The 26,630-nt window shown below is 44.6% G+C and overlaps 1 protein-coding gene across 1 annotated transcript in view; it reads left to right on the top strand.

Moving 5' to 3' along the window:
* The window catches only part of MGAT5 (alpha-1,6-mannosylglycoprotein 6-beta-N-acetylglucosaminyltransferase), a 63,797-nt gene that overhangs the window by 24,782 nt on the left and 12,385 nt on the right, over positions 1-26,630 (top strand). The window contains 7 exon segments of the mRNA XM_072122278.1: positions 7,202-7,278; positions 7,407-7,496; positions 10,388-10,459; positions 12,567-12,728; positions 16,008-16,177; positions 19,331-19,465; positions 21,258-21,391. Of these exon segments, the coding sequence (XP_071978379.1) occupies positions 7,202-7,278; positions 7,407-7,496; positions 10,388-10,459; positions 12,567-12,728; positions 16,008-16,177; positions 19,331-19,465; positions 21,258-21,391 (840 nt within the window).

Below are 26,630 nucleotides of genomic sequence, written 5' to 3'. Positions count from 1 at the left end.
AAATGTGAGACTGTTGGAATCTCCCCAAGGTCCTGGCAGCGCAATGAATCCCCTCTATCTGCCGGCTTCATCTTACCTGGACTCGGTGGCACTTGGCACAGGTCAAGCTCCGGATTGTGTGACTGTCGTTGGTTTGTTGAGAATAAATGGCCTGTTACAAAGGCTTCTAATGTACCAGGATAATCTCCTATCAATGTTCTTATTGTGACGGCTATTTTTTTTTTCTGTGTACTGAGTAATGATGATCGCTTTTCATACAACGAGAGCCAGAACTTTACTGACACTTCTAACAAAGAATATGCCAAGTGCATTATAACCATCCTGTGGACTCATTGCGGCTTCTCGTTGTTATCCACATGGTAGCGGCTGTCTACATCCATCGCATTATTCACCCTGTACTCATATTGTGTTACATCCTGTATTATACCCCAGAGCTGCACTCACTATTCTGCTGCTGGTGCAGTCACTGTGTACATACATGACATTACTTATCCTGTAATGATCCTGAGTTACATCCTGTATTATACCCCAGAGCTGCACTCACTATTCTGCTGCTGGTGCAGTCACTGTGTACATACATGACATTACTTATCCTGTACTGATCCTGAGTTACATCCTGTATTATACTCCAGAGCTGCACTCACTATTCTGCTGCTGGTGCAGTCACTGTGTACATACATGACATTACTTATCCTGTACTGATCCTGAGTTACATTCTGTATTATACCCCAGAGCTGCACTCACTATTCTGCTGCTGGTGCAGTCACTGTGTACATACATGACATTACTTATCCTGTACTGATCCTGAGTTACATCCTGTATTATACCCCAGAGCTGCACTCACTATTCTGCTGCTGGTGCAGTCACTGTGTACATACATGACATTACTTATCCCGTACTGATCCTGAGTTACATCCTGTATTATACCCCAGAGCTGCACTCACTATTCTGCTGCTGGTGCAGTCACTGTACATACATGACATTACTTATCCTGTACTGATCCTGAGTTACATCCTGTATTATACTCCAGAGCTGCACTCACTATTCTGCTGCTGGTGCAGTCACTGTACATACATGACATTACTTATCCTGTACTGATCCTGAGTTACATCCTGTATTATACCCCAGAGCTGCACTCACTATACTGCTGCTGGTGCAGTCACTGTGTACATACATGACATTACTTATCCTGTACTGATCCCGAGTTACATCCTGTATTATACCCCAGAGCTGCACTCACTATTCTGCTGCTAGTGCAGTCACTGTGTACATACATGACATTACTTATCCTGTACTGATCCTGAGTTACATCCTGTATTATACCCCAGAGCTGCACTCACTATTCTGCTGCTGGTGCAGTCACTGTGTACATACATGACATTACTTATCCTCTACTGATCCTGAGTTACATCCTGTATTATATCCCAGAGCTGCACTCACTATTCTGCTGCTGGTGCAGTCACTGTGCACATACATGACATTACTTATCCTGTACTGATCCTGAGTTACATCCTGTATTATACCCCAGAGCTGCACTCACTATTCTGCACGCTTCAGAGCTGAAATTTCAGCATTCTCCTGTTTTCTTATACACAAGTAGTTTGTAGTGTTGTATACTGTATAATAATCTGAAGCAGGAAAACCACACTACCCTCCTCTCCTCTTGCATTATAGCTTCTCAGAAACCTATTTCCTCTATCATGTGTCCATCGCTGCAGATTACAGCTCCGAGCTTATGGGCTTATTCTGCCAAGACTCTGCATTAGTTATGCAATGATTTTCTTGATAACATTAGTGCAGATTGGTTTTGTTTGCAGATAAGTCACACTGATAATTTGTGCTGTAGACTAGAATGGGGAACATAAGGTTATATCTAGGGGGCAGCATTATAGGAGTTATATTCCTCTACATAGGGGGCAGTATTATAGTAGTTATATTCCTGTACATAGGGGGCAGTATAATAGTAGTTATATTCTTGTACATAGGGGGCAGTATTATAGTAGTTATATTCTTGTACATAGGGGGCAGTATTATAGTAGTTATATTCTTGTACATCGGGGGGAAAGTATAATAGTAGTTATATTCTTGTACATAGGGGGCAGTATTATAGCAGTTATATTCTTGTACATAGGGGGCAGTATTATAGTAGTTATATTCCTGTACATAGGGGGCAGTATTATAGTAGTTATATTCCTGTACATAGCGGGCAGTATTATAGTAGTTATATTCCTGTACATAGGGGGCAGTATTATAGTAGTTTTATTCTTATACATAGGGGGCAGTATTATTGTAGTTATATTCCTGTACATAGGGGGCAGTGTTATAGTAGTTATATTCCTGTACATAGGGGGCAGTATTATAGTAGTTATATTCCTGTACATAGGGGGCAGTATTATAGTAGTTATATTCCTGTACATAGGGGGCAGTATTATAGTAGTTATATTCTTGTACATAGGGGGCAGTATTATAGTAGTTATATTCTTGTACATAGGGGCAGTATTATAGTAGTTATATTCTTGTACATAGGGGGCAGTATTATAGTAGTTATATTCTTGTACATAGGGGGCAGTATTATAGTAGTTATATTCCTGTACATAGGGGGCAGTATTATAGTAGTTATATTCTTGTACATAGGGGGCAGTATTATAGTAGTTATATCCCTGTACATAGGGGGCAGTATTATAGTAGTTATATTCCTGTACATAGGGGGCAGTATAATAGTAGTTATATTCTTGTACATAGGGAGCAGTATTATAGTAGTTATATTCTTGTACATAGGGGGCAGTATTATAGTAGTTATATTCTTGTACATAGGGGGCAGTATTATAGTAGTTATATTCTTGTACATAGGGGGCAGTATTATAGTAGTTATATTCTTGTACATAGGGGGCAGTATTATAGTAGTTATATTCCTGTACATAGGGGGCAGTATTATAGTAGTTATATTCTTGTACATAGGGGGCAGTATTATAGTAGTTATATTCCTGTACATAGGGGGCAGTATTATAGTAGTTATATTCTTGTACATAGGGGTAGTATTATAGTAGTTATATTCTTGTACATAGTGGGCAGTATTATACTAGTTATATTCCTGTACATAGTGGGCAGTATTATGGTAGTTATATTCTTGTACATAGGGGGCAGTATTATAGTAGTTATATTCTTGTACATAGGGGCAGTATTATAGTAGTTATATTCTTGTACATAGTGGGCAGTATTATACTAGTTATATTCCTGTACATAGGGGGCAGTATTATAGTAGTTATATTCTTGTACATAGGGGGCAGTATTATGGTAGTTATATTCTTGTACATGGGGGGCAGTATTATAGTAGGAATATCCATGTACATAGTAGGGGGCAGTAGTATATTATTGCCTGTGGGAGCGGGTGTGATTTGGTATATCAGACTATGCAGTTCTATGGGAATAATTGAATCTATGCTCATACACTGGTCCATGCATGCCAGACATTGTTGTATGTGTTCAGGGGTTGGGGGGGGGGGGTTTGATGATGAGAAGTGAAATTCGCAAAGAGGGTGTATCAAAGGATGAGCCGCACAATAAAACCATTGTCTCTTTTGGGTTAACATTGCACAAGCGAGCCCCTGGGACAAGTGATGATGGTGTTTGATCCGATCTTCGGGGATTAGTCATGTGGATGAAAGCCTCGGGTTATCGGGGTCTGACTCCGGGGAGTTGGAGGCCATCTGTACCCAGAGTGCAGGCGCTCGTACATGTCATGGCTACTTATGAAGCTCAATGTGAATGAGGTTGTTGGGAAGGTACTTACCTCAGCCTGGCTGGTGACAGTGGCTCCTGTGCTGTGCTAGACCACCAAGCAACTTGCAATTTGGTTTCAAAATTTGTTACATTTAAACTTTTTTTAATATAAAAAAATGTGCGAGTTTCTCATATGTCAGTGGGGACACCTCTGATCTTCTTTCCCCGTGCCTTAGACACTAGTCGCCCTTTTTAGTGAGGACGCCTGGTTTTGGAGACTTATAATGGGCACCTTTATATCGGCCGCTGTTTACACCTTCGCTGTTTTTTCTCCGCTGCTGGAGGACGTGGTGGTTTATGTCGGTGGGCGAGCTCCAGACCTTTCCCGTATTATCGGACCACGGATCAATAGGGCATCTGTTCTCTCGCTCCTTCCCAGGATGGAAAACCTCTCCGATAAGGAATGAAGCCTAGCAATACATGGCGCCAAATTCTCCTTTTGTAAATCGGTCCGAAATAGTTGGCAGCTATAACAAATGTCACCCCACCCCCCCCCCCCCATAGATGTGGAGTGGAAAACATTGATGTCATTTTTTCGGAGAAGTGACTGCAGCTCGTTCTGGGCGCGGAGCAGAGACGCCGCGGATTCAGAAATACAGCGTTTATGTAATATTTCCGAAGCATTGTTCAGAGGACGAGGCTGTCACATCCACTTACTGCCATGGAAGATCGAGCCGAGGTCTGGGGAAACTGCAAATTAATTAGAAGCCTCGTGACTTGCCCCCTCCATCTGATCTTATTTTCCCAGTGTATGAAGATATTACATCCAGCGTCAGGTATTTGCCCTGGAGAGATGTGTAAACATTACTTTTGTGTTGGTTGTTAGTAGCAGCAGGACTGTGATATATGGATTTATATTCCTGTATTGCACCTTCTCCAAGGGCACAAGGGCCGTGTCCTCACACTGCTGTGCTTTTTGAATCCACTGTTAGGTGTTGTCCATAGAGAGAATGGTAATCAGACCTTAGTGTTCGTTGTTAGTAGCAGCAGCACTGTGAAATATGGATTTTAATTTCAGGTTTTTAGCTTTAAGTTCAGTGGGGGGTTTGTCCTCACCCTGCTGGGCTCTTTGCTATCTGTAGGTTGTGTTATGTATTGTCCCTGAAGAGAGGTGTACTCATACATTTGTGTGTGTTGTTAGTAGCAGCAGGACTGAAATATGGAATAATATTCAGAAATGTAGATATGCTCACTGATATTCTCCACTGGCCCTGCCCTCTGCTATACTTTAAGGCTGTAGCATGCTTCTGGTTGAATACTACAGCAGAGGCTTGGAGCTTTGGAGCACGTAGGGAGCTAACAGCACAGCAGTGTGAGGACACACGCTCAGGTCACATGGAAAAGCTGCTATTCTTGGATATTGATACAATTGCAGTACTGTATAATATGTATCATTATACAGCTCTCCAGGAACAATAAGTAACATTATCTGCAGAGGGCACAGAGCACAGCTGTGTGGGGACACAATCCTCCTGGAATATTATTCCATAGATCACAGTCCTGCTGCTACTAGCAATAACACAAAGGTATGATTACACATCTTTCCAGGGACAATACTGAACCCTGGCTGCCGTCTGGTCGCACCTGCTGACTGTTTCCATTTTATTAATCCGTTTTACTGCTAATAGACTGTTGCCTAGGGTCGGTGACCACCTATTATGACGTTTGTTATGTATAAAGACGGGGATTTTTGTGCTAAGATGAATCTTTTTAAGGTTCCAGACCATTGTTTAGACTACAAGTGGGAGCAGGGGACGTCAAGAAATATTACAATCGGTAAAGTAATGAAACCTGAGGTATAACAGTCGCATGACGTTACTAATACTAGACTGTGGCTACATTTATGATTACAATGTAACAGAACCGCTATGGCCGCTGAGACTTCCCCACTGGAAAAAAAAAATGCAAAACTTTGCTGTGTTTTCTCCTGTTTTTACTTTTTTCCCCTTCATACTCTTCCTCCTATATAGAGAAATGTGCGAGTCTCCTCCATCTCCCAGGTGGCCAGGAGTAATGCTACATGTCCGTAAGCGATGCTGCTCCAGTGTTTTGTAGTAATTGATAGCGGTCACCGCTCTGAGCCCAGCAGCTGTGGGTTCTCCCTCGCCCGTCCTATGCCAGCTCATGCCCGTCCTGAGCCGACACCGGAAACCTTAATCCTCTCAGTGGTATTTAATAGCAGATGTCGGATGTGACGCTACATGTAAACCGTCCTGGATCGGCACATAGTGACCACAGCTGTGCCATGTGTCCCCGGCACTCCAGTATCACGTGGGGGACAGTAACCGGCTCCCTGACTACTTACAAATACTATGACACGAAATCTACCATCAGAATCCATCCTGATAAACCAAGGACATAACTTATAGATCCGGGCACCGGGACTGTGGGATCTTCTTATATTTGTCATCCATGGCCTCCTTCCTTCTAACATCAACTTAGTCATTATGATAATGAGGGAGCAGGGATGCCATACATACGCCCTACCCCCGTAGATGGCAATGGCTGCACGGAGCGGCTCAGTGCAGGGGGACCTGACCCTGGTTTGGATTTGGTTTGGATGCATTTCAAAGAACCTGTGACTTGTCTGTGCTGCAGACTCCTCAGCTCTTGGCCCCCACCTTCGTGCTCCTGTACGGCTCCTCCCTCCCCCATTGATGTCAGTTCACCAGGCTGTGAGCTCTGTGAAGGAGCAGGGGGGAGTAGCTGTACAGGAGCACAAAGGTGGGGGTCAAGAGCTGAGGAGTCTGCAGCACAGACAAGTCATATGTTGTTTTTTTTTAAATGCATCCACACCAAAGCCCAACCCCTGGACTACACAGAGGATTCTGACAGGGTGCAAGGTAAGTTAAAACACACAATTATTTTGTAATGCAAATGCTTAGTGAAAGCAGAAATACATCTGTGCACTGCAGCTGTAATGGGCTTCTGCAACCTATCTATGGAAAATGAGGTCCCAGGTGAGGATTGTGACCAGGTTGAAAGACTGCAAATCGAGCACACTGACATACTGGTGTGTGCCCTCTCTGGTAGGATCTTTCCTTCTTTTAGCTTCTTATGCCCTGTTTTTTTTTTTTTGTTTGTTTGTTTGTTTTTTTAAAGGCTTTTTTATTATGCAAATGAGCATGAGGGACTCCCTGCTCCATACGTGATAATGGAGCAGGAGCCCCTCAGGCTCATTTGCATCATTTTAACAGCCCCTTTTGTAAAAACTAGGGCAAAAGAAGCCAAAAGAGCAGATCCTGCCAGATGGGGCACACTCCAGTATGTCAGTGTGCTCGATTTACAATCCTTCATCCTGGTGGTAGATGTCCCTTAATTTCTTTTTGTTGACCACTCTGGTGATATGGCTTTCGCAAATTTATAACTTTTTAATAATCCTTCCAAAACCTGACAAATATCACATTTTTGCTTTCCACAGATTTACTTAATGGAGCCCAAGAGCAGTGTGAATTGCCTCCCATGGATGGCTACCCTCACTGTGAGGGTAAAGTAAAGGTACGACTTGCGTTTCTGTATTCACCTGATCTCCTCCCCTTTTATTAAATTACATCTCCCACAATGCACTGCGGTTCGTTACGGGTTCAGACCTGGACTAACACAATTGTCTGTGTATTCCTCCCCAGTGGATGAAGGACATGTGGCGTTCTGACAGTTGCTACTCCAATTACGGCGTTGATGGCTCCACCTGCTCTTTCTTTATTTACCTCAGTGAGGTAAGTGTGCACACATCACTTATCCTGCACTTTTGTATACAGCCCCTGGTGAAGACTTATGTGTCTCCATGGTAACAGACTACATCCAGAACTGTGTAGTCTAACCCTGCAGTTGTTCTGCCATTCATTTGTCTTCAATAGCACTTGTTCAGGATCTGACTGTTTGTAGTCTGTTACTACGGTGACGCACATTAGAGCTGTGGACACAGCATGGTGTTGTGTTTTTCCGAAGGATTGTTGATTAAATTTGATTAGTTTGATTTTTGTTTTTTTGGAAATGTGATAATTAAGTCATACAGGGGGATCACCTATCATTAGATTATCTACATCTGATCAGGAGGGGTCCTAACACCACCACCCCTGCTAATTAGCTGTCAGGAGGCTCCAATCAGTAGAGTCCGGCTGCAATACCAAGAACAGCCACTATACGTTGTGTGGCGCTATGCTTGACAAGCCGAGGAACAGGCCACAGCGCTCTTATGAATGATTGGTGAGGTTGCTGGATGTCTGACGCCAACTGATCACTTATCGTTGGGATTGGAGGTCAAAGGTGTTTCGTGTTTGTAAGAGCGCTGCGGTGTCACTGCTCACAAAGCTCAGCGCTGTACATTCTATAGTGGCCATGCTTGGTATTTCGCTACAGTCTTACATCAGTGGGAATGAGCTCACTATGGAGCCCGTCACTGGCACCAAAGCCTCTCCAGAAGGCCAGTTGGCATGTCAGATTTCGGACTCTGCTAGTCTCGTATTACATATCCTTGTGATAGGTGATCAAAATCTTAAAACTCCACAATATACCTGAACTACAATTATATTAATGGATTGCTAAGATGTCAGATTGGATTTTATTTGATGGGTGCACACATAGAAGAATCATTTTTCTTCTATTTTTTTCTGTTCTGTAGCTAATATTTTTACACTTTCAAGATCTCTGCTTGCTGTCAACCAGCAGAAACCTTCTTTCCAATGGATACATATCTGAACAGTTTGTCAATGAATTGTGAATTGGTCACCAGACCAATAGAGAGGTCTGAGGAATGACAGCAAGCAGAGATCTTTAAAAAACACACCTATAATTCTGAACCCCCTTTTGGATGCTTTAGGTTCTTTTAATCTTTAATGGGGACGCAGCGTCTGTTCTCTGGGAGCTTCTTTTATTACAAGACATTTTCTGGAGCGAAAAGATGACTGCTCCTCGTAAAGATTTTTGCAGGGGGATGGAGGGAGCAGCAGAAGCGGCAGATTGGCGGCCCCGCTGCTTGCAGATGGCGCTGAGGACAAGGTGAAGAGGGACTTGCTGAGACAGGATATGACTGCAGTCTCATCACAACATGAAGTACAGAGTCTGATACGAAACCCAAAACTGAAAAAACACAAAGTCGTCTGTTACCAAATACAATGCGTGCGACTCCTTCCGTAACATGCGGGTGAGGATGAAGATTCCTTATCTGAACAGAGACCTACGCTTGGCCTGTTTCTTGATCACATTCAGTACTTTCACTTCTCCGCTCTTGATGGAACGTTTTGGGAGGAAACAAAAGTTGCAGAAGAGATGTTGGACCCCACTAATCTTGTATTACTCGTCTATCCTTAGGATAGGAGATCCAAATATAAATGTCCCAGAATATACCCCCTTTAACCCAGTGGGGCAGATTTACTCACCCGGTCCTGTCGCGATCCCGCGGTGCGGTGTCCGACGAGCATTCGGGTTCTGCCGGGAGTCACTAAGGTCCTGCGTCCAATTTCCTCCATGTGTCGCTGCTGCGCCGAGGTCCGCCGGAGTTCACCTTCTTCTTCCCTGTAAGCGTAAGTGCTGATCTTGCGACACATTTCCTCTTTTAAATTCTGCGCTTTGTCCGAATCCGTCGGGTTGTTCGACGGCCACGGCCCCCGATTTCTGTTGCATGCAAGCTGGCGGCGATACGCCACAATCCGCTCGCTTGCGCCAAAAACACGGGGCAGTTCAGCGCAAAACGGAAATGTGAAACCTGACGAAAGTGCGGCGTTCGGACCCTTAGTAAATGAGCCCCAGTATGTCACTGGATCCTCAACAGACGTATGACGTGTTGTATGATGGGTGCACTTATGGGAGAGCAGCTTAACTTGTCAACCTGTCACATGACTGATGTGTCACATGACTGATGTGACTGATGCATATTCTGTAGCAAATACTAGGCTTTTTTCTAGAGCTCTGCTTGCTGTCCCTTGTTTTGCTTCAAATAGACACAAATCAGACCTCCAATGACACCCGAAAGACGTCCTCTATACAAAGTGGGTGATGTCCCACTCTGCACCCTATGTTATTCATAAGGAGACACCTATGTGTGGTTGGTAACGCAAGGTCTCCAAAGTGTTTCCAACCTTTCAATCCACATTTACATTGGGGGCGTTAGGGACCCCCCCTCCCCCCAAATCTATGTATATAGTAACTCTGATCCACTACAGATTAGAAGGAACCCTTCACAATAAACATTATACTGTACCTCTTATGGAACCGCAACTGATCAGCTGTGATCCGTGTTGAAACACTGCATCAAGTGTAAGGTTTCTCTGTAGCGCCACCACAGGTTAAGTTGAGCATTACACAGTGTCCATTGGTGTTATCTGTGCCGGACCGTTCACTCTGAGAAAAAGAAGGATCCTCCACAGAGAACCCGCTGTATTATTCTAGAATTTCCTATTACAGTTGCTATAATTGGTCTCTGGATCCAGAAGCTTATTGTATGGCACATTGAAGTATAAGCAGATCTTGCAAAACCCCTATAGGCTGCTTTCCTGGTGCAGTTTGTGATCCTTGCTTCTGTATTCCCCTTATACAGAATCCTCCATAAATGTGATGTCTTCTCCCTGCACTTTAGGGTTTTTCTCAGATCTTCTCCTCTTCATTGCAGGTTGAAAACTGGTGTCCTCGACTGCTATGGCGAGCCGTAACCCACAAAGAGGAGACTGATAAAAGGACAATGGTAATGGGGCTCGTGACTCTTATTATTACTTAGGGCTTGTCTAGTTACATAAGGGTTTGCAGATGAAGCAATGCAGGATATTTGATCCTTTCACTGTGATAATGATTTCATCTGACCATTATCTGAAATTTCTCTGATACAATGGAAGTGTAAATGTGCAAATACATCTTTGGGCTAGGCGTAGATCTCGGTTTGGGCTAGGCGTAGATCTCGGTTTGGGCTAGGCGTAGATCTCGGTTTGGGCTAGGCGTAGATCTCGGTTTGGGCGAGGCGTAGATCTCGGTTTGGGCGAGGCGTAGATCTCGGTTTGGGCGAGGCGTAGATCTCGGTTTGGGCGAGGCGTAGATCTCGGTTTGGGCGAGGCGTAGATCTCGGTTTGGGCGAGGCGTAGATCTCGGTTTGGGCGAGGCGTAGATCTCGGTTTGGGCGAGGCGTAGATCTCGGTTTGGGCGAGGCGTAGATCTCGGTTTGGGCGAGGCGTAGATCTCGGTTTGGGCGAGGCGTAGATCTCGGTTTGGGCGAGGCGTAGATCTCGGTTTGGGCGAGGCGTAGATCTCGGTTTGGGCGAGGCGTAGATCTCGGTTTGGGCGAGGCGTAGATCTCGGTTTGGGCGAGGCGTAGATCTCGGTTTGGGCGAGGCGTAGATCTCGGTTTGGGCGAGGCGTAGATCTCGCTTTGGGCGAGGCGTAGATCTCGCTTTGGGCGAGGCGTAGATCTCGCTTTGGGCGAGGCGTAGATCTCGCTTTGGGCGAGGCGTAGATCTCGCTTTGGGCGAGGCGTAGATCTCGCTTTGGGCGAGGCGTAGATCTCGCTTTGGGCGAGGCGTAGATCTCGCTTTGGGCGAGGCGTAGATCTCGCTTTGGGCGAGGCGTAGATCTCGGTTTGGGCGAGGCGTAGATCTCGGTTTGGGCGAGGCGTAGATCTCGGTTTGGGCGAGGCGTAGATCTCGGTTTGGGCGAGGCGTAGATCTCGGTTTGGGCGAGGCGTAGATCTCGCTTTGGGCGAGGCGTAGATCTCGCTTTGGGCGAGGCGTAGATCTCGCTTTGGGCGAGGCGTAGATCTCGCTTTGGGCGAGGCGTAGATCTCGCTTTGGGCGAGGCGTAGATCTCGCTTTGGGCGAGGCGTAGATCTCGCTTTGGGCGAGGCGTAGATCTCGCTTTGGGCGAGGCGTAGATCTCGCTTTGGGCGAGGCGTAGATCTCGCTTTGGGCGAGGCGTAGATCTCGCTTTGGGCGAGGCGTAGATCTCGCTTTGGGCGAGGCGTAGATCTCGCTTTGGGCGAGGCGTAGATCTCGCTTTGGGCGAGGCGTAGATCTCGCTTTGGGCGAGGCGTAGATCTCGCTTTGGGCGAGGCGTAGATCTCGGTTTGGGCGAGGCGTAGATCTCGGTTTGGGCGAGGCGTAGATCTCGCTTTGGGCGAGGCGTAGATCTCGCTTTGGGCGAGGCGTAGATCTCGCTTTGGGCGAGGCGTAGATCTCGCTTTGGGCGAGGCGTAGATCTCGCTTTGGGCGAGGCGTAGATCTCGCTTTGGGCGAGGCGTAGATCTCGCTTTGGGCGAGGCGTAGATCTCGCTTTGGGCGAGGCGTAGATCTCGCTTTGGGCGAGGCGTAGATCTCGCTTTGGGCGAGGCGTAGATCTCGCTTTGGGCGAGGCGTAGATCTCGCTTTGGGCGAGGCGTAGATCTCGCTTTGGGCGAGGCGTAGATCTCGCTTTGGGCGAGGCGTAGATCTCGCTTTGGGCGAGGCGTAGATCTCGCTTTGGGCGAGGCGTAGATCTCGCTTTGGGCGAGGCGTAGATCTCGCTTTGGGCGAGGCGTAGATCTCGCTTTGGGCGAGGCGTAGATCTCGCTGGCTGACCTCATAATGATTGGACCGGCGGGGCAGATGTTTTCCCTGGGGCTACTTGGAGTTAAGGTTACTGGACTCCCGTTGAGCTATTTTTGGATAACGAATTACATCGGAACCTGGAACAACCCCTTTAATAATTTGTACCCAAGATGACCTCTAGTAGAGGAGTCTAGAATCATTCATAGAAACCTAGAAGAATATGTTGTAGAATAAGGGGAAACGCATGCAGCGTACTAGACCCTAACACTGTTTTTCTTTCAGACCGAGATCCGTACCGATTTTGACGACCTCTATAAAGTCATGTCCAGGCACGAGGAGTTTCGCTGGATGACGCTGAGAATAAAGCGGATGGATGATACCTGGATAGAAGCAATCAAATCCCTGGCGGAAAAACAGAATCTGGAGAAACGGAAAAGGAAAAAGGTATTGGAATTCTCGCCCTTTATTCTGGAGTCCTAGGATACTGTAACTTGTGAACTTCATAGAGGGCCCTCATAGGAAATCTCCTGCTATACAAAGGGGCTTGGGAATATTCAGGTTTTCCTTTTGGAGGGTCCGTGTTGTGTAAAGTCTTTTACATACTATTCCGGATGCATTGTCCAAATCGTCTCTTGTGCAGAAAGGAAACAAACTAACAATTAAGCCTGTGAAAAATATTTTAAAAAGATCATCTCTGCAGGACATTCTGTTATTTTTATGCAACCATAACTGTGTTTTAGGGCAATAAGATGCCCCATGTCTCTACTCTTCTAAAAAAAATTAACCCCCCTCTGCCTGATTTGCAGCCCTGCGGGTTGATGAACTACTCGGCTCCCCCTAGTGCAGTGATGGCTAACCTATGACACGCGTGTCAGTGCTTACACGCGTAGCCATTTTCACTGACACGCGGCTGCCTGAGAGTTAAGTTTCATCCTACATAATCAGGTGCAGTAGCCGGGAGGCTGAGAGATTGCACTGAGCTTCCAGCACTCCCCCCTCCTCCTCCTCCCCCGGGCCGGCCCCTCCCCATGTGTGAGCTGTGCCTAGTGTCTCCAGTCAGCACAGGTATCAGCACAGGGCACAGCAGGAGAGGTGACCCGGCCATACATCCAGGACACTCCTCTGCAGCTCCTGATAGTTGTGGTGGGGGGAGGATGGCAGCACAGTCAGAGGCCACATTGCTGCTGCCCTGTGTGATGTCCCAGCAGCTGCCACCTCTACACTGACCAGTTCCAGAGCAGGGATGAGGGAGGACAACTACTCCCATCATACAGTGAGTAAGGTCAGTGCACTGTATGATAGAAGACAGTCATCAGTGCTTGTGAGTCAGTTTTGTGACGTACAAGCCCTGAAATAACCGCAACGCCTTGTAAATCACCAGACATTGCGATTATTTTGCTCCGCACACCTTCTCCATGCCAAGAGGGCATGAAGGAAATGCGGACAGCGGCGCCTGCACCCTCGCTATAACCTGTAAACTTTCATGACTGAAAGTTTGCAGGTTGCTAAGCAATTTCACACCTGTCTGATTGTATGGCAGTACATGGTAGGATCAATCATACAATCCATGGTTAAAGTACCCTAGAAGCTAAATAGTATACATATTTGTTATTTAAACTATAAATATCACAAAAATATGTTTTTTTGTCAAGGTGACACACCACCCGAGTTATGCTCGTTTTTTTTGGCGAATTTTGACACACCAAGCTCAAAAGGTTGCCCATCACTGCCCTAGTGGTTGCTGCCAGCAGCTAAAATTTGTTACATATAATTACTACTGTGCAGAGGATTTTGACCTCTGTATCAGAATAAAAAAGTTCAGATTGCTATAATGTTGCACAGAATACTGAGCCAAGAAATGAAGGTGAATGTGACCTCTTTAAATTCTGTAGTGGTCACAAGATGCGGCCATAGTCCTTGGCTCCCTTTCATCAGATGTTGAGTTGGCCCAGGCGCATTAGCATGTTATAATTACACAGAGCAGCCGTCCTCGTTCCATCCCGCCGCCCTGCTTTTTTTTATATCATTGTGCTATGGGAAAATCAAGAATATTTTCTTTTTTTTCTTCATTAAGCATTGCAGGGCGCGAGATAAGCTTCACAGTTTACCGCTCTTATGTTCTGATTCTCTGATCTTTCGTCTGTGAAATGACTTCCCTTTCAAGCCCACCTTCAATGTAATTATAAGGAATAAATGGCTCCCAGAGTTTCTTTGAACATCTCTAGTGTTAAAGGGCTTCACCGACGCCAATCCACTACGCAAATTTAAGAAATGGTAACTGCAATCAAAAAGTTTGAGTCACTTGGAAATGGGTCCTAAAGCCACAACATGACATTACTTATCCTGTACTGATCCTGAGTTACATCCTGTATTATACCCGAGAGCTGCACTCACTATTCTGCTGCTGGTGCAGTCACTGTGTACATACATGACATTACTTATCCTGTACTGATCCTGAGTTACATCCTGTATTATACCCCAGAGCTGCACTCACTATTCTGCTGCTGGTGCAGTCACTGTGTACATACATGACATTGCTTATCCTGTACTGATCCTGAGTTACATCCTGTATTATACTCCAGAGCTGCACTCACTATTCTGCTGCTGGTGCAGTCACTGTGTACATACATGACATTACTTATCCTGTAGTGACCCTGAGTTACATCCTGTATTATACTCCAGAGCTGCACTCACTATTCTTCTGGTGCAGTCACTGTGTACATACATGACATTACTTATCCTGTACTGATCCTGAGTTACATCCTGTATTATACCCGAGAGCTGCACTCACTATTCTTCTGGTGCAGTCACTGTGTACATACATGACATTACTTATCCTGCACTGATCCCGAGTTACATCCTGTATTATACTCCAGAGCTGCACTCACTATTCTGCTGCTGGTGATGTCACTGTGTACATACATGACATTACTTATCCTGTACTGATCCTGAGTTACATCCTGTATTATACCCGAGAGCTGCACTCACTATTCTGCTGCTGGTGCAGTCACTGTGTATATACATGACATTACTTATCCTGTACTGATCCTGAGTTACATCCTGTATTATACCCCAGAGCTGCACTCGCTATTCTGCTGCTGGTGCAGTCACTGTGTACATACATGACATTACTTATCCTGTACTGATCCCGAGTTACATCCTGTATTATACCCCAGAGCTGCACTCACTATTCTGCTGCTGGTGCAGTCACTGTGTACATACATGACATTACTTATCTTGTACTGATCCTGAGTTACATCCTGTATTATACTCCAGAGCTGCACTCACTATTCTGCTGCTGGTGCAGTCACTGTGTACATACATGACATTACTTATCCTGTACTGATCCTGAGTTACATCCTGTATTATACTCCAGAGCTGCACTCACTATTCTGCTGCTGGTGCAGTCACTGTGTACATACATGACATTACTTATCCTGTACTGATCCTGAGTTACATCCTGTATTATACCCCAGAGCTGCACTCACTATTCTGCTGCTGGTGCAGTCACTGTGTACATACATGACATTACTTATCCTGTACTGATCCTGAGTTACATCCTGTATTATACCCCAGAGCGGCACTCACTATTCTGCTGCTGGTGCAGTCACTGTGTACATACATGTCATTATCCTCTGATCTTGTAGATACTTTGTTGGATACATGTTTTGCTGTTGTGTCTTGGATAAGCAAACAATGCATTTCCTCTGCTTCTTCTTCCAGATCCTCGTTCATCTTGGGTTACTGACAAAGGAATCTGGATTCAAGATAGCTGAGAACGCATTCAGTGGCGGGCCGCTCGGTGAATTAGTCCAGTGGAGTGACTTAATTACATCTCTTTACTTATTGGGCCATGATGTCCGGATTTCGGCTTCAATAGCTGAGCTGAAAGAGTAAGACGATTACTTTCTTCTGCTAAAACTGACTTCAGTGCTAAACCGACCGAGACCGTAAAGGCTTGGCCTAATAGAGAGGCAGAATCCCAAATTCCGGGCCCTAATTGTGTATAAGGAGCTTATGGTTCATTATTGTAGGACAGCATTGTGTAATGCAAATGCAGAATATTCCTTAGATCTGGCATGAATGGTGAAACGGGTCTGGATTATCAGGGGATCATATAAGTAGGGAACTCCACTGATCCTGAGGATAAACAGCTGATGCAGCTTTGTGTCTTCTCCTTGCACAGTGGCGCCTCCATCAGTCACTTGACAGTGCAGGGAATTGCAGTCAATGCTGTTCAATGTTGGGTGCCCAGGGGTCACTGTGCACTTGAAAAATGAAGGAGATCTGGAGCCGAATCAAAGCTGCGTCTGTTTTATTTCCGGATTGGTGGGAATCCTTGCAGTCTAGCCCACAAAATCCTAACCGGATTGTATTTTGAGTTGTATGAGAATGCACTTGTTACAAATAAATGTTATTTTATACATAATTTCTAGTTTAAAAACTATTAGGGCCCAAACTTCAAAAACCATTTTTATCCTGGACAACCTACCATCAAAATCCATCCTGAAAAACCAGGGACACTTACTCATAGATCCTGGCACCGGGACTCTGATAATCGTCATATACTTGTTTATCTGTGGCTTTCCTTGTTACTGTTAAATCACCTTTTAACATTTTTTTAATAAGCTTAAAGGGCTCTAAGGGGTGTCACTAATGCCCGTTTAGACTGTAGCTTCACAGGCTGTTACACTGTGCAGGAGCACACTGGAAAATGTTGGATCAAAGGGAGGGGGGAGATAGTGTAACACCCCGTGAAGCTGCATCATGGAGGGGCTCCGGTAAAACCCCCCCCCCAATACCACTTCTGGCTCATTAGCATTATTCCAAAATTCCATTATTCCTCTAGGCGCAGAGGATGCCCCCTTGTCCTGGTCACAGGCCTCGGTATAAAAAGATCTTTGGAGAGATCCTTGTACTGTCCGTTCAGGTATTTGTCCATTGTAATGAGGTCTCCCCTCAGTCGTCTTTTTTCTAAACTGTTTTAATCTGTCAGTGTATTCTAGTTCCCCCATTCCCCTAATAATCCTGGTTGTTCTCCTCTGCACCCGTTCCAGCTCTACTATATCCTTTTTATACACTGGTGCCCAAAACTGTACACAATATTCCATGTGTGGTCTGACCAGGGATTTGTATAAGGGCAAAACTATGTCTTTATCATGAGAATCTATTCCTCTCTTGATACATCCCATTATTTTATTTGCTTTAGCAGCAGCCGCCTGGCTCTGGTCACTAAAATTAAGTTTACCATCCACCAATACCCCCAAGTGCTTTTCAGCTCCAGTTTTACCAAGTAATTGACCGTTTAGAACATAATTATACTTTTTGTTCCCATGGTCCAAGTGCATAACCTTACATTTATCTACATTAAACCTCATCAACCATTTCTCTGCCCATCCCTCAAGCTTCCACAGATCCCTCTGTAATGCTAAACTATCGACCTCAGTATTTATTACTTTACACAGCTTAGTATCATCTGCAAATATTGAAACTTGACTGTGTAAACCCACTACAAGGTCATTAATAAATAATATTAAGAAGTGGCCCCAATACTGACCCCTGTGGCACTCCACTGGTAACGTCAACCCAATCTGAGAATGTGCCATTAATGACGACCCTCTGTTTTCTATCACTAAGCCAATTACCCAAATACACAGATTTCCCCCTATTCCCAGCAGTCTCATTTTATATACCAACCTTTTATGTGGCACGGTGTCAAATGCCTTTGAAAAGTTCAGATATACAACATCCACAGCGTCTCCCAGATCCCCCCCCAACATCCACAGCGTCCCCCAGATCCAGTCTGGAAGAAAGGAGGTCATGGATAACAGATATAAGAAGATGATCACAGTTGTGATGCCTGGATCTTTGAGTAATGTCCCTGGTAGATTTATTTTTTTTTAGTCTTCTATTCTAATTACTCTCCGATGTTTCTTCCGATCTTGGTTATGATTTATAGATGACAATTACTAGACAGAGCTCATCCATATGCTATTATGCCGTCCTCCCCGTCTGTACATTGTGTAATGATGTCCCCATCTAATTGCCTCTGGTCCTCCTATGCACGATCCTCCATGAAAGGTTAAGTGATTGGCCTCCAATATGTATTTCTCTCGTCCTTCCTCTAAATAGACTGCGCGGCTCCATTTATCTCCTCTGATAAACTGTATACTGTAGCCTTCTGGATGGGATTCTTGGCCATCTACTCCAAGAACATAATTCACAATAACTTCACCTCTTAATCACTGTGAAAGGGGGAAGTCGGAAGCGGGACATGATCGGAAGTTGATCAATTAATGGAAATCCTATTTTGCATTCTAGAGTGGAGATGGTCACAAATTTTAACTGTTCCAGTTAAAGGGGTTTTTACCACAAATTCAAGTTGGGCCCTATTCACAGGATAGGGCATAACTTGCTGATCGGTGGGGGTCTCCGTGATGAGACACCCACATATCACGCAAACGAGGGGTCTGATGGGGTCCCAGGTACCTCAGTCGGACACCTTGTCGCTCCATGAGGGTAACGGAGCAGACGGCCGCGCATGACCCTTCTGCTCCATTCATCTCAAAAGAGCCAACGGAAATCGCTGAGCACCGCGCTTGGCGAACTTCGTCAGCCCCATAAAGATGAATGGAGCAGAAGGGTCATGCACGGACGTCTGTTTCATTAATCTCCCAAAGTGACAAGGAGTCCAACTGAGGTACCTGGGAGCCCATTGGACCCCTCGTTTTCGTGCACCCTGCTACTCCATTCACTGTCTACGGACGCTGCAGAGACAGCACTGAACTTGGTTATATTAGTCCCATATATGTAAACTGAGGATCCCCCCCACTGATCAGCAGGTCAGGCCCTATCCTGTGGTTAGGGCCTAACTTGTATATGTGGGAAAACCCCTTTATCCATGGAAGCCAATCGGAGCTCAGCTGTCATTTTATAAGCAGCTGTTGGAAAATGAAAGCTAAGCTGTAATTGGTTGCTGATCTCCCTCTTTAGGTCTATGCATTAAGAATCTGTGGTTATGAAATGTTCATTATTTTTTTTCTTAGAATCATGAAGAAAGTGGTGGGGAACAGATCGGGATGTCCCACCCAAGGGGACAAGGTGGTGGAACTCATCTACATTGATATTGTGGGCCTTGCCCAGTTCAAGAAGACACTTGGTCCATCTTGGGTTCATTATCAGTAAGTATTGTGCCTGAGATGTTCTTCGTAGACCTAAAAATCTACTAAAAAATTTTTTTTTTTGTTTTGTTTTTATTAAACTTGCTGTGGTGTTTAGGCTGTACCTTCTACCAGTTTCTGGGTGTCTACTGTGCAGAACCTTGATGTATATTTGGTGCCAAAAGTCCTGCAAAGCAATGGACATTCTAAGTTGGGTCCAGTCATTGACACAATCTCCTGCTTCATAAGTTAGGGTGGAATGGACTCTCATACTCATGACATTTGGGGGTCTCGCCTTCCCCAATCAGATTATCGCCTTTCCTCAGTCCTGCTTTTGGCTCCAGTCTAGTTTGCAACAATGTATCACACAGAGCATTGTCTCAGAGCATCTGCCATAAGAGCGGATTTGGACACTTTTGACACAATCCTGCTACGATATTCTTACAGTAGATTTCGAAGCCCTTGTGAATTTGGGAAAGGAAAGCATACATGTATGTATGAGTACCAGTCTAATTCTTCTGTAATCCCCTGTAAATCTGCGGAATCTTCTTTTGATGCCGGCACGAATCTGTCTGATGTGATGTCCACATTGATCCAGGGACCTGCAGCGTCAGCCTCTTGTGCTGTACTTGTCGTCTGTGTCTTCTGACAGCTCTGTCTACTCAGTCATAAGCTATTTCCATCCTCTGCTCACTGGTGTGGCTCCTAAAACTCCAGTATTAGAAGGTTCACAGTGTAAAAACTGTGTTGTTCACACTTAAAGGCAACCCTTTTCTATAGGCTATTTGCAGTAGTATAACTAGGAGTGGCAGGGCCCCATAGCAGGCTTTGGCATATTTGTACACCTTTGCACACATGCTCATATAGAGCATATACACACACATACAGTGACCTTTACAAACACACAGCATATATACACACATACAGTATATGCAGACGCCATACACCGTATACACATGCAACATATACACATCACAGATGCAGCATATATACATCACATATGTTATATACATATTATGATGTACAAAGTGCAGCATAATATGGATATAATGATGCATATCCTCCACTCTTTAGTGTGTCTGGTCGGATGCTGGGGCCCCCTGACACGATGGGCTCCATAGCGTTTGCTATGGCTGCTACCAATGTAGTTACGCCCCTGGCTATTTGTATTGGGACCTGCAGCAATCCCACATTAATTACCTTTGCTGTTATTTTTGGGAATACCACCTTAAATCTTCTAGACCACTCATAGATATTGAAAAATGGAGAACTGAGTTTAGTTTTCTCTGTAACAGAAAACCGTGATCTATAATACATCAAAAATGTGTCCCACCACTAGAAATGGGGCAGATTTTTCACTTAATATGATTATTAGAATTTTTGTTTTTATTTAATCATGTTGTTCCAGAAAATTCTGCATTTTATACTGTGGTCCCCCATATGGGGCACTGTAGACAATACTGGTACAAAGGGGTAAAACTCAACTTTCTGCTGCCTGAGGCGAGCTATAGAATGGCGCCCCCTCCGCCCCAGTCAGTAGTAGTGTGTCAGGTTATCTTTTTACATCCGCTATGAAAAGGTACTATTTTAATTTGCAGGTCCTGTTTTGTAGCAGATAACTATGCCCCTAATGCTAATCCCGCCCCCATCTTGCTGCAATTGGTGCTGCCTGAGGCAAGAGACTCAACTTGCCTCATGGCTGGTGCACCCATGCTGGTACAATCTTGTTCTAGTAAATAAGAGGGTGTCATATACTGATGGAGAATGGCATTACATACAAGTATATATATAATTTTTTTTTTCTATTCTTTAGATGTATGTTGCGAGTTCTGGACTCATTTGGGACAGAACCAGAGTTTAATCATGCTCACTACGCCCAGTCCAAAGGCCACAAAACACCTTGGGGGAAGTGGAATCTGAATCCTCAACAGTTTTACACCATGTTCCGTAAGTTTACAATTTTTTTTTGTATTCAATCAATATATGTTGATGTAGAATTAAGATATTACACTTGAAGAATTCTTTAAAAATCTCATTAATAAAGCCAAAAGACAGCATCTCTAGATATTTATAGATTTAGTCGTCCTAGATATTGAATATAAATGGAAATTGACTAAAAAAAAATTTTATTATTAAAACAACCAAAGGCATTGTCTCCATTTGTAAATCTAGTTCCTATCGATATTTGAGAATATTAAACCGAAATTATTTAGAGAAATCTGATTATTAAAGTAGGCTGAAAGATTAGGTTTCTCGTATGGCAGGCTGTTTTTTTTTTTTTCTATGTTTTCTGTGTGGCACCAGTAGTAGGTGATATCAATGTGAATACATTGCTGATTTTAAAAGATGAAATTAAAATAATTAAAAATCTGATTAATAAAGCAAACCGAAGGGCAGTTACATTATGGACCTCAGTTTTATTGTATAGATATGTAGATATTACTTATACAGTTATTCAAGCTGAAGATGTGGTACCTGTAGGAGGCTTTTTACATCCTCCTTGGGGGCCCAATCCAGATAAACCTATAGAGCAGTGATTTTCAACCTGTTTACACTTTTTATACTTAGAAAATCCTGGGGCACACCACCAATCAAAATAGCACAAAATGACACTAAAACAGTCATAAAAGGCCTCCCTTTACTAATAAAAACCTCTAGCGGCCTCCCTTTACTAGTTAAGAGACCCTAGCTTCCTTCCCTTACTAATGTTAAGAGACCCTAGCTTCCTTCCCTTACTAATGTTAAGAGACCCTAGCTTCCTTCCCTTACTAATGTTAAGAGACCCTAGCTTCCTTCCCTTACTAATGTTAAGAGACCCTAGCTTCCTTCCCTATACTAATGTTCAGAGACCCTAGCTTCCTTCCCTTACTAATGTTAAGAGACCCTAGCTTCCTTCCCTATACTAATGTTAAGAGACCCTAGCTTCCTTCCCTTACTAATGTTAAGAGACCCTAGCTTCCTTCCCTTACTAATGTTAAGAGACCCTAGCTTCCTTCCCTTACTAATGTTAAGAGACCCTAGCTTCCTTCCCTATACTAATGTTAAGAGACCCTAGCTTCCTTCCCTTACTAATGTTAAGAGACCCTAGCTTCCTTCCCTTACTAATGTTAAGAGACCCTAGCTTCCTTCCCTTACTAATGTTAAGAGACCCTAGCTTCCTTCCCTTACTAATGTTAAGAGACCCTAGCTTCCTTCCCTATACTAATGTTAAGAGACCCTAGCTTCCTTCCCTTACTAATGTTAAGAGACCCTAGCTTCCTTCCCTATACTAATGTTAAGAGACCCTAGCTTCCTTCCCTTACTAATGTTAAGAGACCCTAGCTTCCTTCCCTATACTAATGTTAAGAGACCCTAGCTTCCTTCCCTATACTAATGTTAAGAGACCCTAGCTTCCTTCCCTATACTAATGTTAAGAGACCCTAGCTTCCTTCCCTTACTAATGTTAAGAGACCCTAGCTTCCTTCCCTTACTAATGTTAAGAGACCCTAGCTTCCTTCCCTATACTAATGTTAAGAGACCCTAGCTTCCTTCCCTTACTAATGTTAAGAGACCCTAGCTTCCTTCCCTATACTAATGTTAAGAGACCCTAGCTTCCTTCCCTATACTAATGTTAAGAGACCCTAGCTTCCTTCCCTTACTAATGTTAAGAGACCCTAGCTTCCTTCCCTTACTAATGTTAAGAGACCCTAGCTTCCTTCCCTATACTAATGTTAAGAGACCCTAGCTTCCTTCCCTTACTAATGTTAAGAGACCCTAGCTTCCTTCCCTTACTAATGTTAAGAGACCCTAGCTTCCTTCCCTATACTAATGTTAAGAGACCCTAGCTTCCTTCCCTTACTAATGTCAAGAGACCCTAGCTTCCTTCCCTTACTAATGTTAAGAAACCCTAGCTTCCTTCCCTATACTAATGTTAAGAGACCCTAGCTTCCTTCCCTATACTAATGTTAAGAGACCCTAGCTTCCTTCCCTTACTAATGTTAAGAGACCCTAGCTTCCTTCCCTTACTAATGTTAAGAGACCCTAGCTTCCTTCCCTATACTAATGTTAAGAGACCCTAGCTTCCTTCCCTTACTAATGTTAAGAGACCCTAGCTTCCTTCCCTATACTAATGTTAAGAGACCCTAGCTTCCTTCCCTTACTAATGTTAAGAGACCCTAGCTTCCTTCCCTTACTAATGTTAAGAGACCCTAGCTTCCTTCCCTTTACAAATAATAACCTTATATACTTACCCTTGTTGTCTTCTTCCGCGTACCTTCACTCCTAATGGCGATCCGCTCACCTTCTGTAGCTCCTGCACCGCGCACCTCTGGTCACATGACATGGGCCGCGCGGTGCAGGAGCTACAGAAGATGGGCGGATCGCTGACGCGGGGCTTGTAGGTAAGTATGGGGCAGAAACACGGGGGCGCGGCGGCAGCACTACACCGGGACACCATAGTTCGGGGAACTTTCCCCGCGGCACACAGGTTGAAAATCACTGCTATAGAGAACAGTTTCATTGATAATGTATTCATATCTGAAATCTGATTAATAAAGCAGGCTTAAAGGTATTGTGCAGGAATACATAACAGATAAGCCTGCTCGGCCAATCATTGACAACAACTGCCTGCGTTACCCAGTGATTGGCTGAGCAGGAATCTGCAGGCAAAACGTAGGTGTTGCACTTCTTTAAAGAAGACCTGTCACCAGAATTCCCTCTTCCCGCCCCCCCAGTCCTCCATTCCTGGAGTTACATGGTTACAAGTTTGATACAAATTCCTAATCCTTGGGGATCCGTGCTGATTAGTCCCTGCCTTTTGATACGTTAACTTTAATGAAGTACTGTAGATTCTGATTGACGGCGAAAACATTGGCTAAGTGAATACAAATTGCTTATTGATCCCCGTTGCTCAATTTTTGGTTTTATAGATTTCTTAGCTTTTGTGTCTAGATAAACTTGAGGACATCTGATCATTATACAGCAACTTGGCCTTTCATCTCATCTCCGAAATAGAAAGCGTTAGGTTCTCAGCTGGTTACTTATGTGTGAAATATGTTAAATTGAAACCAGTTATTAAGAAAAAAATGACCATGGGATTGGTATGGGAAAATGTAAGCAGATTACTTATCGGGGGTCCTGTCACCACATTTTTTTTATTTTTTTATTTTTTTTAGAAATACTAGTGACAGGTTCACATAGAGTCCTATTAACTAAATGCCAGCATTGTTTTAGTTAAAAATTGTTCCCCTCACATCCCCTTAAAATCAACTTTATCTTACCTCCCAGATCATCAGTGATTCAGAGATGCGTGTCTTGCTCGGTACAGTCCAGCGTTTCCTCCCCATCTTCTCACTATTTAGCACTTAATGCCATGTGACCAGGTTGAGGTCCTTTACGCACTAACGTTTGCAGAATTTGCCCCATGTATGTATCTGATTACATGAAGTCATGTGATATCATGTGATATCATGTGATCAGATACATACATGGGGTAGATTTTGCAAATATTAGTGGCTAAAGGGCGTTAGGTGACATCGCCTTGGTCGCATGACAGGAAGTGCTGAATGGTGAAGAGGCATGGGACACACCCTCCGACTCCTGGCTGTGTGCCAGGTAAGATGACAAAGTTGATTTTATGGGCATGGGAGGGAAACTATTTTTAGCTAAGAGAAGGGTGGCATTTAGTCAATGGGGCTCTAATGGAACCTGTCACTAGCTGTATTTGTTAAAAATGCGCTGACGGGTTCCCTTTAGAACCTGAATAATCTGTATAGATTGTAACTTTAACACCATTTCCACTAGTAATCAGATTTTTCAGTTTTTTTTTTTTTTAAATTGTGAACTTTTACCCCGGTATAAGCTGAATATGTGAAAGCAACTTGGTGGGTTTTTTTCCTACCTTTTTTCCGATATGTTTTCCGTCTGGCAGACTTTCTCTATAACAGATGTGGACAGGTGGATGGAGAAGCGCGATTAATATTCTGCAGCTCTCTCCAGCTGGGGCTCTGAAGCTCTCCGTCGAGCCATTTTTCTGAAAACTTGTTAAAGTACAATTTAACCTTCAAATTTATTTCCCCCCCCGTCCTACTGAGGTCGCAGGAAACCTGCCTGGAGCACTGACAGCCTAAAATTAATACCAACTGACAATGGAAAGAGTTTTCTTTCACTTCATCATAAAAGCGGGAATAGATTTTTATTTCCTCCTATTTTATTTTTTTAATTTTTTTTGACCTTCCCAAAACACAAATAACTACATCCACCAGAGAGATGGAGTCAGAGAAGTCCTGCACAGGTTCAGAGCGTCATTTATAGGCAAAAATACTGGTGTGACTATTAAGAGGAAGGGGGGGAAACTAGGGGATACTGCTGTGGTTAGTTTTGGCTGACATATTAAGCCTCCTAGAGAGGAGGAATACTTTGATGACTGACAGAGTAGTGGACACCACTGGGGATGGTAGGGATTAGGGGGCACCGGTAGAACTCCTGGTGTGGATTAGGGGGCACCGGTAGAACTCCTGGTAGGGATTAAGGGACATGGGTAGAACTACTGGGAGGGATTAAGGGACATGGGTAGAACTACTGGGAGGGATTAAGGAACACCGTAAGAACCACTGGGAGGAGATTGGGGAGCGCCGGTAGAACCACTGGGAGGAGATTGGGGAGCGCCGGTAGAACCACTGGGAGGAGATTGGGGAGCGCCGGTAGAACCACTGGGAGGAGATTGGGGAGCGCCGGTAGAACTACTGGGAGGAGATTGGGGAGCGCTGGTGGAACTACTGGGAGTCGATTGGGGAGCGCCGGTGGAACTACTGGGAGTCGATTGGGGAGCGCCGGTGGAACTACTGGGAGTCGATTGGGGAGCGCCGGTGGAACTACTGGGAGTCGATTGGGGAGCGCCGGTGGAACTACTGGGAGGAGATTGGGGAGCGCCGGTAGAACTACTGGGAGGAGATTAGGGAGCGCCGGTAGAACCACTGGGAGGAGATTAGGGAGCGCCGGTAAAACTACGCGGAGGAGATTAGGGAGCGCCGGTAGAACTACTGGGAGGAGATTAGGGAGCGCCGGTAGAACTACAGGGAGTAGATTGGGGAGCGCCGGTAGAACTACTGGGAGGAGATTGGGGAGCGCCAGTAGAACCACTGGGAGGAGATTGGGGAGCGCCAGTAGAACCACTGGGAGGAGATTGGGGAGCGCCAGTAGAACCACT

Source organism: Engystomops pustulosus, chromosome 8 (genome assembly GCF_040894005.1).
Source record: "Engystomops pustulosus chromosome 8, aEngPut4.maternal, whole genome shotgun sequence".
NCBI lineage: Eukaryota > Metazoa > Chordata > Amphibia > Anura > Leptodactylidae > Engystomops > Engystomops pustulosus.
This window is presented reverse-complemented; position numbering and strand designations above follow the sequence as displayed.